General features: G+C 38.2%; 1 protein-coding gene across 8 annotated transcripts in view; it reads right to left on the reverse strand.

Annotated features, from left to right (window-relative positions):
- The window catches only part of Dcaf5 (DDB1 and CUL4 associated factor 5), a 97,482-nt gene that overhangs the window by 48,769 nt on the left and 33,208 nt on the right, over positions 1–15,505 (reverse strand). For 6 of the 8 annotated variants that reach the window (XM_078050117.1, XM_078050115.1, XM_078050112.1 and 3 more), the window contains 2 exons: positions 14,805–14,944; positions 12,615–12,744 (listed from right to left, as the gene is read on the reverse strand). In XM_078050117.1, coding sequence (XP_077906243.1) covers positions 12,615–12,744; positions 14,805–14,944 — 270 coding nt within the window. The remainder of the gene's footprint in view (positions 1–12,614; positions 12,745–14,804; positions 14,945–15,505) is intronic. The other 2 variants (XM_078050116.1, XM_078050114.1) reach the window with 1 other exon arrangement.

Here is a 15,505-nt window from a genome sequence, read left to right on the forward strand (position 1 = left end):
AATTTAAGCAAGTTTTTAACCTCAGGAGGCTGAGGCAGGAGAATCACAAAGTCGAGGCCAGATTCAGCAACTTGGCGAGGCCCTAAGCAACCTTAGAGAGACCCTATATCAAGATTAAAAAGGGGGGCTGGAGTTGTAGAGCACTTGCCTTGCATGAGGCCCTAGGTTCAATCCTCAGCACACATAAAAAACAAATAAAAAATAAAGATATTGTGTCCCTCTACAATTAAAAAAAATAAATTAAAAAAGGGGGGAGGTTAAGGATACACCTCAGTGGTAAGGCACCCCTGGTTTAATCCTTAGAACCAAAACAAAGAATTTAAACATTTTTGAATACCTGCTAACTTATTCTAGGTACTGTGCCAGGCACATTGATTAAAAGATAAGATAAGATGAATAAAACCCCATCAACGACTAATAAAGGATAGGAAATCCACCAGTTTCCTTCCATAACGTGAATGGGAATGGTGCTGTAATGAGGGGTGTGCTATGAGAGGACATAGGAACAATAAGTATTCTCCACTGGGGAGACAGAAGTGGGAGTGGTCTTAAAGAATTTCTGGAAGAACAACCTCTGCTTTTTTTTTTTTTTTAAACCCAGGGGCACTCAACTACTGAGCCACATCCCCAGCCCTTTTTATTTTTTATTTAGGGACAGGATCTCACTGAGTTGCTTACGCCTCACTAAGTTGCTGAGGCTGGCTTTGAACTCGTGATCCTCCTGCCTCAGCCTCACAAGCCTCTTCGATTACAGGTGTGCACCACTGTGCCTGACCCCTCTGCTGATTCTTAACAGAGAAAGTAGGTGAGTTGACTCAAATTATTAATTAGCAAAATAAACAAGATAAGTCTGGATATGTTAATATATCCATAAATTCCTAATGTACTGATGAGCAAAAAAGTTGTACAATGATTATAGAATAGTATATCATTTGTGTAAAAACCACATGTATACATAAACAATACCATATGTTTTCTAAGGGAATCTGTACAAGCATATAGAAGCCAAAAAAAAAAACTTCTGGATGTAATAATATAAACTCATAATACTCATTACCATGAAGGGAAGGGGAAACAGACCAGGGATAGAAGAGGTAATTAGAGGAAACTTTAACCCTATTGACAATTTCAAAAGGAGAATATTATTATGTTATTTGTATTCTTTTTTTAAATTTTAGCCAGGCAGTATTCTGGCACATGTCTATTATCCCAACTACCCTTGAGACTGAGAAAGGAGGATCACAAATTCGAGGAAAACCTGGACAATTTAGCAAGACCCTGTCTCAGATTAAAATTTTTTAAAAAGGTCTGGGGGCTTAGCTCAGTTGTAGAGCACTAGCCTAGCATGCACAAGGCCCTGGGTTCAATACCCTGTACCACAAACAAAAGAAAAAGATGAAAACCAAAACAAAACAAAGCAGGAAATTTATAGTGGCACATCCTCAGAAGTTTTTTTTTTTCACATTTTATCATTTATATGTGTACTCTCAATTGTGTGAGAACACATGTAGTTATGTCATATGTGTGACTTCATGGAACCACCATCACAATGAGGATACTTAACTGCACTATCACAAGATTTTCTTAATCCTCAACTTAACTCCTGGAAACCACTAATTTGTTCTCATCTTTATATTATTTCATAAATATCCCATAAATGGAACCCAAGGAGTAAGCATTCTTTTTGAGATTAAATTCTTCCTTCAGCAAAATCTCTTTGAAGCTGGGCACAGCATCACACACCTGTAATCTCAGTGGTTTAGCAAGACCCTAAGCAACTCAATGAGACACTGTCTCTAAATAAAACACACAAAAAAGGGCTGGGATGTGGCTAAGTGGTTGAGTACCACTGGGTTCAATCCCTAGTACCAAAAAAAAAAAGTTATTGAAATTCATTAAAGTTATTGCATCTGTCAATAGTTCCTTCTTCTTCTTTTAATCACTGAGTAATATTCTATGGTATGAATATACCACAATTTGTTTAGCTATTTATTCATTGAAGGATATGTGCATAGTTTCCTACTTTGACCCATTCTGATTAAATCTGCTATAAACAACCATGTATGAACTTCTGTATGAAAATAAGTGTTTATATCTTAGATAAATACCCAAGAGTATAATCGCTGGGTCATAAGTTCATCTTTAATTTATAAAAAAACCACCAAACTCTTTTCCAGAGTAGCTATACCATTATACACTCCCATCAGCAATTTATGAAGCTGAGTGGTAGGTATAGGAGTTCATTTTACTATCCTACTTTTATATAAATTTGAAAATTATTTTGTAAACTGCTTTAAAAAGAAAATGTGAACATTTGATTTTTTTTTTTTTTCTGGGAGATAGGGGGAGGCTACCAGGGATTGAACTCAGGGGCACGCAACAACTGAGCCACATCCCCACCCCTATTTTTCTGTATTTTTATTGAGAGACAGTACTTCGCTGTTACTGAGTCTGGCTTTGAACTTGTGATTCTGATCTTCCTGTCTCAGCCTCCCAAGCTGCTGGGATTATAGGTAAACACTACCACACCCAGCTAAACATTTGATTTTAAAAATAAGAAAGTCCACTTGATTTAGGGTTCTGATATCATCTCTTCCTGAATAACTAGACTTAGAGTTATTATAGGATGCATAAGAAATGGTACATGCTTCTAAATCTCCCATCCATGCACTAAATATTCCCCTGATGCTATGGTCTGAATCTAAGGTTTTCAATCTGTGTTTGGTGTGAAGGAATAGATACAGGGAAGCTCTGGCCTAAAGCCCAAAGACCCTGAGTCTGGCTGAACTTGGCAGCAAATTCATCACAGACTTCTGCTTCCATCATGCAAGACAAGTAAAGTTGTGAAATCACCTGGGTCATATTTTAAAAAATGGCAGATTCACAGGTCCCATTCCTGACAAACAATTTAATCTCTATTTATGGACTTCAAAATGGAGCACAAGGTAATTCTGAAGTTTGAGGATACCAAGTTAAGTTAGGATACCAGAGCTTGGAGTTCTCCAGTGAGCAAAATTGATTCTATAGCTCCATCTTGTGGCTTAAAAACTAGAAAACAATTTCACTAGAATACCTGGCTTTCTCCCACAAAAATGACAAGGTGTTCAAAGCCCAGCAAGAACCCTTTTTACCTCCACTTCCTCAGAAACAACATTTTGATCTGGCATTATACTCAGGGATTTCAGGTCCAGAAACATTACAAAAAATTAGCTTTGAAAATAGACTATTTTTAAATTTTTTTGTTCTTTATAGTTATATATGACAGTACAGTCTATTCTGTTATATTTATACAAATATGGAGTATATTTTATTCTAAGTAGGATCCCAGTCTTGTGGATGTACACAACGTTGAGATTCACTGTGGTGTATTCATATGTATACATAGGAAAGTTATGTCAGATTCAATCCACTGCCTTTCCTATTCCTATCCCCCCCATCATTCTCTTCATTCTCTTTGTTTAATCCACTGAATTTCTACTTTTCCCCACCCCACCCCACCCTGCCCCTTGATGAGTGTTAGTGGCTACATATCAGAGAGAACATCTGACCTTTGTTTTTTTTGGGGATTTGGGATAAGCACAATACTATGCATTCATTCAACATATACTAAGCTTCTATGACATTGCAAGAATTGTGCTAGGGACTAGAGATTAAAGATGAATGACACATGGCTCTGTCCTTTAAAATTCACAGAAAAGCACAAGTAATAATACTGATTAGCACAAGTACCTCCTTTCTGAGAAGCAATCACTGAGTACTGGGAAGGATTAGAGATATCCTTCCCAGTACTCAGCTAGAGGTAAAAACATAGTCATTTAACAATTAATAATGGTAAATGCAGTGGCTAACACATGCAACATGAATGCCACAGACCATAACTACTTTTTAGAAGTAGCGAACAGAGAAATCCTTTCCCCTCCTAAGGCTAAGTTTTGTTCATTAGATACTTAACTGTTGGGTCCTAGGGACACAGTGAGTAAAGGAAGAATATGTAATAGGGAGGTCTAGCAAGGAAGTTCTCCCTTATGGGTTTTCACTTGACCTCAGCAACTAGGAACTGAATAGTTAAAGAAAAAATGAAAAATTCTCCTCTGTTTATTTGTATGTTTGAGAGTAATACAAGGGGAGAAGGGAGGCTGCATGGAGAAAGAACAGACTGCTTAAGGAGTTTTGATTTTATCCAGTAAAGTAGGTCATACATTCATTCCAAATCAAAATTATTTTTTTCTTAGAACATCTCATATTATAAGTTTTGGACATGGATGCAAATTAAACAAAGATCATAAGAAGTTGCTAAAGCTCCTGCATAGGGCAATAGTAACAATTATGTTTAAGGACACTGCTATTAGAAACAGGCAAGTCAGGCATGGTGGTGCACACCTGTAATCTGGGCAGCTTGGAAGGCTGAGGCAGGAGGATCTAGAGTTCAAGACTAGCCTCAACAACTTAGTGAGGCCCAAAACAACTTAGTGAGACCTTGTCATAAAATAAAAAATAAAAAGGGCTGAGGATGTGGCTTCAGTTAAGTGCCCCTGGATTTAATCCCCAGTACTCTCCTAAACAAACAAACAGGCAACTTAAAGAGAGGGTGCTGGGGCTGGGGATGTGGCTCAAGCGGTAATGCTCTCGCCTGGCATGCACGGGGCGCTGGGTTAGATCCTTAGCACCACATAAAAATAAAATAAAAGATGTTGTATCCACCAAAATCTGAAAAATAAATATTAAAAAATTCTCTCTCTCTCTCTGAGAGAGAGAGAGAGAGGGTGTTGTTGCCTTATGCAAAGTCTGATATGGATGTAACATGCGGTGGCAGCTTTGTGAACGGCAAAGAATGACCAGGCACTAACAGAACAAGGCTGGTTACAGCAGAGGGAGAGACAGAAGAATTACACAGGACTGAGACTTCAGCCAGAATGATTAAAAAGTGATGATAACATTAATAAAAACAAGTTTAAAAAGGAATACAGTGTTAGGGAGAAAACAAGGCCTTTTGTGTGTGTGTGTGTGTGTGTGTGTGTGTGTGTGTGTTGCTAAGGATTGAACTCAGGTTCTTATGCATGCAAGGCAAGTACTCTACCTAACTGAGCTATATCCCCAGTGCCAAAACAAGGCTTTTATTAAGGGTTTCAGTGGATAGGATGCTTGCATGAGTATTGTATGACTATGTATGGTAAAGATGAGTGAGTGGGAGAAGAAAGAAAGAAAAGAGTAGCTAACTAGAAGGCATATCCTTTGACTAGAGCTCATCATTCTGAAAATCAAACTTCAATGAGCCCAGACTTGGCCACTGCAATTTTCTAACCATCTAAACTGCTGGCTCCGCTTGGGGATGTGGCTCAAGTGGTAGTGCACTTGCCTGGCGTGCGTGAGGCACTGGGTTCTATCCTCAGCACCACATAAAAATAAAAAAAAAATATTGTGTTCACCTAAAAAAACTAAAAAAAAAAATGCTGGCCTCTCCTCTCTTTCCTCCTCTTCTTTTGTCCCTTTAAGCTAGCTCCCTAAAGAAATGATTATATTCTTACAACCACTAGAATCACAGGGAAGAATGTAAATACACACTTGAAGCAATAGTGGCCTTCGATATTTTTTTAACAATATGATAGGATCAATGCATTAATACTACATGTATATAGGTGAATACATATAAGTATACAACCATGAAAACACTAGCCAGACCAAGACATGACTACCTAGGTCAATACTCTAGGGACTGGGTAACCACAATGTTACACAAATTGAACTTATAATATAGATCTGTTTGATCAGTATCTGGCTTTTTTCATTCTACATTATGACTATGAGATTCATCCATGTCAATGTGTGTATCTATAATTCATTCTTATGTTTGTGTAGCATTTTATTGTATGGCTATTCCACAGTTTATTTACTCATTTTCTTTAAATGACATTTAAGTTGTTTCTAGCTTTTGGCTATTATGAAAAAAGCAGCTGAAATATTCTTGTGTATGACTTTGATGCAAATATGTGTACACTTCTCTTAGGTATTCCTAAGAGTGAGATTGCTGAGTGAAATGTTTAGCTTTTGTAGAGACTGACAGTAGCTTTCCCTAATTTAGACTCACCTAAAATGTATGAGAGCTTCATTTGTTCCACACTCTTTTCAATACTATTCATCTTTTTTAAGTTTTATCTATCTGGGCATATAGTGATAACTCATTATGGTTTTAATTTTCAATTACCTAATAAATAACAAAGTTGAGTACCTTTCAAGCACTTATTAGCTATATGGATATCTTGTTTAGTGAAGCACCTGTTCAACATTTCTGCTCATTTAAAAAACTGAATTTAGGGGCTAGGGATGTAGCTTAGTGCAGAGCACTTGCTTAGTATGTGTGTGTAAGACCTGATGTTCTATCCCCAGCACTGAAAAATAAAACAAAACAAAACAAAAACCTGAGGTTTTTGTCTTTGGTTTATAGTTCTTTATATACTCTGGATAGCAAATTTATTCAATATATGTATTACAAATATGTTATTATCCTTACCTTATCTATTAACAAACGAAGTCTGACAAACAGAAGTTCTTAATTTGAATGTAATCCAATTTATCAATTTTTTTCTTTCATATATAGTGCTTTGGGGATCTTTTTAAAAAAATTTTTAAGAAATCTGTCCACTCTGATGGTTCTACATTATGAAAAGAAGAAGGTCAAGATAAGGAAAAATCTTCATTCCTTAAAGTTTAAACAAATGTCAAAGCACCTTTTCCAGCCTTTGATGTTGAACCTTGAGCTCCATTTTCCCACAATAGCATGAGCAACCTTCAAATGCAATATGGCAGAGATTGTCCGGCTTGTATAGAAGGCAAAGATTTACATTTAATATGATCTCTACAGAAGCAGGATTGACATAGGCCCTAAAGAGAGAAAGAGATCTCTTTAACTTAGAGATCCCCAAAGGCAGACAAGGTCCTAAGAACAATTTCTTTTGAAAATGGGAATTTGCACCTACTGTCCATTTTCTGTTATATCATGTATATACAACACCTAAAAGCACCATCATAAAGTAAGTCTCTGTATGGATTCCTGGTTTGCCCTAGTTTTACTGAGTGGGAAAGAACCACTCTCTCTATTATCCTTGTCAAAGCAAGACACTGTTACCTGTCACAGAACTAACAGTTCCTGACAGATACTAAAAAGATCAAAAGGGTGATGGGTGAGCAGACAGCTAAAACAGGCAATGAAAAGGGTGAAATAAGCAAAGTGACAGCAGGGGGAATTCTGCTTTTTCCTGATTCTTTACTCATTAGAAGATCTCAGTTCTGAAAATTGTTCAAGGGCCACTGCAATAGTCTAAGCAAGACATAAGTGGGATGCTGGCAGCAACAAGGGACGACAGTTGTAAAAAGATAACAGCAGGTATAATCTAAATGAAGTAAATGAAACCTTGTTCAAATATTCAAGATATTCTTATATATGTGACATTTTCTCTTATTCAGTCAATTATACTCATCACCTTCGAAATCTCTAAAACCGACCCTTCCAACTCCAATATCTACAGGGCCAGGCAAATAATGAGGGGTTTTATCTATATCAAGACATAAAGAAGTGGTGGGACCTGGACACATCATCAAATTTAAAGGAGAGCCTGTGACTAAGTTTTGGCTGACTACTAACCATATGAGAACCAAGTCCGAGAATATGAGATCTTGTGACTTTTTCAAGAGATGTGAGAAACTGCCATTTTTGTGTAATATGCCAATCTCTATTATATCATGTAGAACAAACAAAGACTCTGTGTGGGTTCAATCTAGCCTATAGGCAGCTAGTTTCCAACTTCTGTTCTAAGGTTTCACAGCAAAATAAATAGTACATGCAGGTTACCAGGATGAGAAAAGCAAGAATCTTGGAAAGCCAACATAAAGACAGAGGCTGGGCCAATGAGTCAGGGAAAAGGGGTTAATTTTTAGGGGCAGATAGTCTAAAGGAGTTGGAAAAGTCTATCAGAAAAATCTGACAGGAATTCTGGAAAAGTTCTACTGCAAGGAGGCATAGGTCAAGAAAAACTAGAATGTGTAGGGACGCTATCTGATTTAGGGGGGAAAAAGGGGAAAGTGGGGATATATCTGTAAATAAACACAAGTTATTTCACCTCTTTATGCCTTAATTTCCTTGTCATTAAAATAATAACAGAGTGCTGGGTACAGTGGCACAAGCCTATAATTACAGCAGCTCAGGAGGCAGAGGCAGGAGGATTGCAAATTCAAAGCCAGCTTAAGCAACTTGATGAGACCTTGTCTCAAAATAAAAAATGGGCTAGGGATGTGGCTCAGTGATTGACTGTCCCTGGTACAATCAATCAATCAATAAGAACTTATTTCATATGGCTGTCGTAAGGATTAAATAAGGTGGCTATTCAGGTAACTGTCATTACCCCTGGCATGTGTAATGTTCAAAAAGTTAGCTATTATTTATGATTTCAAGGCATTAAGAGGTAAAGTAGTTTATTAAGGATCATGTGGCTATTAAGACGTACTGCCTGGATCTATACCCATATGTGTGGCTTTGGATCCCATACTCTATAAGCCATTAAGTTTTTCTGTGTTCCCATACCTTGCTAGGCTAGTTTTTTAATCTGTACAATGAGGAAATCGGTGAAAACTAAATTCTTTTCTACAACTGACATTTTATTCTTCTTGCTAGCTCTCTAATCAGTTTATTTCAGGGCAGAAGTTGAACATAAATGTCTCTGCTCACACATTTATAGGCTATCAAACTAAAGTAGAACATTATTGATTAGGCTTGAAATAGGCTACAGAAATCATTTAAAAATTGAATAATCCATAGGTTCAGCCAGAAAGGACTCAACATAAGGCTTACCTCATGGCTTCAAGGAGGTTATATTCGTTTCCAGAAGGCCAATAGCCCTTCCAAGTAGGCCCTGAATTCACCCACCTACATGTCCATGCTATTATAAGCTGGAAGTCACTAATAAGGCTGGTAAGGAAACAAAATAGGCTCTAAACCTAAAATGGTCAGAACATCAAGCAACTCTTATCCTTTTGAGGCCAAGGGTCTCTATGAGAACCTGGACAAAGCTTTTGTTCCAAGGGAAAAAAAAAATGCTACATATGATTGCTCAAATAGGCACCTATAATTTCACCTGTAATTTTAAGGGGTTCACAAATACCCTAAAATCTCTCCCTATACTTTATCCCTAAAGTGCACCTATCCTGTTCCAGGCTTGTCCTCCCACCCAAGGGACTCAGAATCACCCCAAGATCTGGGATAGGGTTTCTAGGCAGCTGTGCTCAAGAGACAAATTATCTACTGCAACTCAGCATAATTAATCCTATATGGAAAAGACAAAGCGCCTTCTCTCCCTCCTCCATACCAACTTGCACTGAGGGAATCTGAACAGAAAAGATCTGTAATTTAATTCACAAAATCCACTTTGTGAAATTAAGAAGTATTCTAAGAATATGTCATGCTCTTTTCTACCTGATGCCCAGAGAGCATCACTGAATATTAGAAGGGTTAGAATAAACAGGCAAAAACATCCTAGTTCCCTTGGCACTGTGCTCCTCCTTTGATTAAAAAAAAAAAATCAGTCAAGATTACCAAATAGCTTTATTAGGTGACTCTTTTCCCTCATGTGCTTTGAAAATTATATGTTACCAAAGTAACCACAAAACCTCAACCATAGCTAAAGAAGAAATAAAAACAAGAAGCTATAATTTCCCTCTAAAATGTTAGAAACACTTTCAATGTTGGTGAGGGTCTGGAGAAACACATAATCTCAAACACAGTTGGTAAGTTTGTAAGTCAATGCAGCTTTGGTGGTGGGGGTATAGTTGACAATTTTTATCAAAAATATAAAAACACACTATTCTTGGGCTGAGGATGTAGCTCAGTTGGTACAGTGCTTGCCTCGAATGCACAAGGCCTGGGATTCAGACCTCCACCAAAAAAAAAAAAAAAACCCCAAAAAACAAAAAATACTATTCTGAATTCCTAAAGATATTTTGCAAAAGTAGGCCAAAACAGGTGTGCAAACATGTTCAACGTAGCCTTGTTTATAGAGGCCCCAAATTGGAAACAAGTACTGGTTTTTAGATATGTCACATTAATGGGACATCACATAGCCATTAAAAGAATGAGCCAAATCTGTAAGTGCTGATAAGAAAAGATCTCCAGGACATGTTAATTGAAGGTTCGGAGGAGTTGAGAATAGTGGATATTACAGGCTCTTTCAGTTTCTTTTTCTTCTTTTTTAGTGGTATTGGAAATCAAACCCAGGGGCACTTTACCACTGAGCCACATCCCCAACCTTCATTTTTATTTTGAGATAGGGTCTCATTTAATTGCCCAGGCAGGCTTCAAACTTGTTGTGATCCTTCTTCCTCAAGTCTCCTGAGTTGCTGGGATTATAGGCATGTGCCACCATGGCCAACAGTCTAATTTTTTTAAAGTATACATATGCATGCTAATATCTGCATTAAATTATGTCTTGGAAAGACACTTTTTTCACTGTTGTTACCTTTGGAGAGAATAAGTAATTAGAGACCTGGAAGTAGAAGAGCCCATCTTAATATACAAACATTCAAAACGCATGTCAGGGTTCTTCTTTCTTTTTTGTTTACCTTTAAATACTTAAATAATTGTATGTATAAAACTCTAAATGTCAGTGTAAAACTAAAATAATAATCATCATTTAGAAATTTTATTAAGAAAGAAGCCCTTTGTAAGTTTAACAAGGAAAGGGGAAAAGGGCCCATACGATGCACAGCAATAAACTAGTGGAGAAGACTGGAAGAGAATCAAGAGTAGAATTAAGACACTCCTTCCCCCTCTTCTCTCAAGACACTGCTGACATGAATTACTCAAGCTTTCCACTGGAGATGAAATAGCTCAGTGCCCCACTCCTGTTGCCAGCTATTCATTGCAATTTTAAGTGAAGGAGATAGTACATTAGGAGAAAGTTGGCATAATCAGTCCAAACCCTGCCTTTTGTAGTGTGGATAAGGCAGAACAGTTGTTCCTAGAAAGCGTGAGTGGTAGAATACTCTGCTGATGAATATTATCTTCCTTGAAGACAGCAGATCTCCATAAGCACACAGTGCAAAGGCACATTAGGGGCCTGCCATTACATGCACTGGAAAAACAAGAGCCAAGTGTATATAAAACAGAAAGGCCTAGCAAAAGCTTTGCTGTCCTGTGGTACCTCAGGGAGCCCTGCTCAACACTAGGGACACTCCCTGCCTACACAGATCTGCTGTAATAGTTTCAACTCCCTTTGACTGCCTCATAGAGAGAATTAGGTGAGACAAAAAGTCAAGGAAGATAATTCTCTATACTTAACTGCTCTTTCATCTGAGGCCCATAAAGTATAAACTAACTTACTTCCATTACATTCTTCTATATATTCTTTATTTTTATTTTATTATTTTTTAAATATTTATTTATTTATTTTTTTTAGGTGTAGGTGGACACAACACAATACTTTTATTTTTATGTGGTGCTGAGAATCAAACCCGGGTCCCACCTGTGCTAGGCGAGAGCTCTACTGCTGAGCCACAATCCCAGCCCCTATATATTTTTAAAATATTTATTTTTTAGTTGCAGTTAGACACAATATGTTTATTTTATTTATATGTGGTGCTGAGGATCGAACCCAGGGCCTTACATGTGCTAGGCACGCGTCTACCACTGACCTACAGCTCCAGCCCCAGCCCCATCTTCTATAATATTGCTTTACAAAATGAAACTGCCTCCCTATAGGATTTCCAGAAAAGCTAGCTGTCTTTTATAAAGCAAGGTCAGCTTTATGTACAGGTGCCATAAAGGTTATCCTTCCCTCATGGGATTTTCATGAAAGAACCACCTACTCAACCCCATTTCCACATCTTTTAATGATGCTTAAAATTCACCCATTAATGACTTATACCACTAGGTCAAGATTGTCCAAGGTGTGCTTATTTAATAATGAAATCAGAAGGAAAATATACTAGGTCCACAAAATTACAGTGCAGTGGCTCTTAAACTTTTGTGGTCACTGGTCCTTTTTGAGAAATTGATAAAGCAAACAAATTTCCTTCTCAGAAAAATACACTTACATTTATATAATTTGGGGGCTCACAATTTAGAGGAACTCCTTCCTGTGGTTAAGAACCCCTGGTTTAACAGCAGTGAGTCTGGCAAATCCTTCTCCCCGTGGACTGCACATGTAGGGAATGCCAGGCCTCAAGAAAAAAGGCAGGACTGAAGCTACTTGGGGTAGGAGGATCACAAGTTCAAGGCTAGCCTCAGCAACTTAGGGAGACCCTGCTTCGAAGCAAAATAAGAATCCTGGTGTGGATGCATGCCTATAATCCCAGCAGCTCAAGTGGCTGGGGCAATTACTTCATGTAATTGCCTAGAACTGACCCCATCCAGAATCCAGATTACAACTTATAACTCCTCATCAGCAATGTCTGTGGATTTCTCATTTTGTTGCCTGCTTGGAAATAGGTTCTTTTGGCTTCAGAAACATCAGTGCATGTTAAGAGATGCCTAATTGAGACCAGCTGTCAAACAAGTTCACAACACTTGCTGGCTAATCACTTTACCTGAGAAATAAGGGAGGGGAAAATGTGAATTAAGAGGGGCTCACCTCTGAGGTTTTCGGATATCCCAGAGTCCCACTCCTTCCTTTGAATTGGCTGTGGCCAATAACCTGGGCTCCACAGGGTTAAACATGACACTGTGAAAGGCTGATGGGTAGTTTGCCAGGCAGAAGGGCTCTGTGAAAAGAGAAATTATGATTGGTTCATTCTAGTCATCTTTGGGTCAATGGCAGTCAGATGAGTATAAACGTATGAATCCAAGTAGGAGCATACTTTTGCATAATCCCCCCAAAGAACCAGAACCCCAACATAGTACACATCACCACAGATACCTTTCCTCAAATTCCCTCCTGAGTCCTTCAAACACTTCTTCATGCAGAAAATACAACAACAGTAATTTAAACACATTTAACCAAATTTTAAGTCACAATACTTAGAAATCATACAGTACCTGAAAAGGGGAAGGTAAACTATTTTTCAGTTAGTTAGTAAAACTGAATTCCACATGAGCTAAAAAAATTCATGATCAGTTTCTGGTACAATTATTACAACTTTAATCCAAATTTATTAGTCTAAAAAAATAAAAGTTTTAAAACTGCAGTAGATTCAGTGAAGACAAAGCCAAACAGTGAAAAAAATTAAGATAGTGCAAAACAATAGTAAAAGGTTGTTTTTTAAAATTTTAATTTTTCTTTTATGGTTTGCAATGCCTAAATGGCTTAGTGTTTATTTTTATGATTTGACTTCCAGTTTTAGAATGTGTGTCAAGAGGGTAGGTATTGGGGATTCAACCCAGGGCTTCATGACCACACACTCTCCCCTGAGCTATAGCCCCAGTCCTTTTTTTATTTTATTTATTTATTCATTTATTTACCTTCCCCCCCAACCCAGTACTAGGGATTGAACACAGAAGCATTCTACCACTAAGCTACATCTGCAGTCCTTTTTATTCTTTATTTTGAGATAGGGTCTTGCTAAGTTGCCCAGGATATTCTCAGACTTGAGATCCTCCTGCCTCAGCCTCCTGATTTGCTGGGATTATAGGCATGCATCCACACCAGGATTATGGGTATGTGCCACCATGTCCCACTAAAAATATTTTTTTTAAAAACCTAATACTTGAACTTCTTTTGCATTCAGTCAGGTCCCAGTCAACTTCACCTACAACCCCTGTGTCCATCTGTATTAATTATCAGGCCCCAAGTGAGGAAGGAATCACTTTTATGGAACCTGTTAGAGTGAAACACAGAAAGCACTTTTCAGTCTATGATTTCCAAATACATTACTACATAAGTCTCTAAGCAGGTGAAGTACTCGCAGTCATCAGGCAGTGCAAACAAAGGAAAATCTCATCTACTAATCACATAGAGATTGAGCTATAAGTGCTTCTTGCTGTAACCTGACCTGCCTGACCCTAAGGACAAGCTTCTATGATAGCCTGAACCTCAATAACAAGCACAGCCCAGCATGTTACATGTTTGAAATATAGAAAAATAAAAAGACCTAGACCCAGCCAGATGAAGCAGGCAGGCTAGTAAACTCGGTGTACATAGGTGTTATCATTACACAGCCAAACTAAAGGGGAAAGGTGGGCATGACAGTGGCACTGGAGGAAAGGGCCTTTGAAGACAGAGAGAGAAATCCCTCTGTAGGAAATGAGCTAAGAAGATGCCATTTCCTGAAGAACTTCAGAGAAAGTCATCAAAACAAGTTCTTCAATCACACATCAGAGACTGAAAGAGCACACCTGGGGGCATTCACAAGACAATTTTCATACAGAACATATTTGCCATCATTTTACAATCCTACATGCAGGTAAGGCAAGGTTCTGTGAGTTTCTTCAACAAAAGAACAAGCCTGCAACTAAGGTTGCAAGAAAGTGTACAGCACCCCCGTTCTCTGTAAACAACTAAGGATCTATGCATGTCAGCACCACACATAGCTGGCCTTTGATGGTTACCCTCCACAATGAAGTGCCACATCTTCTGCTTCTTGGAGCCACTACCAGCCAAGTGCAAGGGTGCATAAAAATTCACAGGTGGGTGGAGATGAGCTGACAAAGATGCCCCACTTCTGACTACTTAGGGCAGTATGGGACCTCCAAAGACACTGTGCTGCCATGTGACTCACATTTTCTCTCCTTTGACAACATTCACACTCAAATACTCAGGTCACAGCAAAGAACTTGACATCAAACTGTACACACAATCCAGTAGTCTTTTGTCCAGTGACCCTACCTCCATGGGGAGACTCCCGGATGTCCCAAATGAGAACCCGACCATCATCTGAAGAGCTGGCAAAAATGTTGTCATTTACTGGGCTCACTGATAAGCCATATACTGCATCTTCATGAGCAAACACATCCAAGGTCTCGCTGCTGAGAAAATGAGAGCAAGAGAAAGGCACACAGGCACACACATACACACAAACATAGCAGAGTCCCAGCTCTCTGGCACCTAGGGTGCAGTCTCTCTTCTTAGGAGAAAGTCAGCCTAGCTAAACCTAAAGGATACTGTATTTCCTAAAAGGTAAATGTTCAACTTGCAAATGAAAAAAAAAAAAGTACTATCAAAGCACTATTTTTATAGATTTCATAAGAATTTTAAAAGTGACTCGATGGTGAAGTTTTGTTTTTTTATTTATTACAGAATGCATCTGTTTATGTCCAGATTTGAGGGTGGTATTTGATTTCCAAAAAGCAAAGGAAAGCTTTAAAGCAGGCTGAAGTAATATAGCAGAAGTGGGAGAGAATCTTCTAGCAGTCTGGCATGTTGATTAATAGCACAGCTCTACCCAGACTGCCTAAGTTTAGATCCTAGCGTCACTTGACTTTAAGTGACTTAACATCTCTGTGCCTCTGTTTCCACTTCTGTAATGCAGATCACACTATCCTTCACAAAATGATTGAGGGTTAAATGAATTAATACTTACAAAGCAC

This window comes from Ictidomys tridecemlineatus, chromosome 5 (assembly GCF_052094955.1).
Source record: "Ictidomys tridecemlineatus isolate mIctTri1 chromosome 5, mIctTri1.hap1, whole genome shotgun sequence".
NCBI classification, from domain to species: Eukaryota; Metazoa; Chordata; class Mammalia; order Rodentia; family Sciuridae; genus Ictidomys; species Ictidomys tridecemlineatus.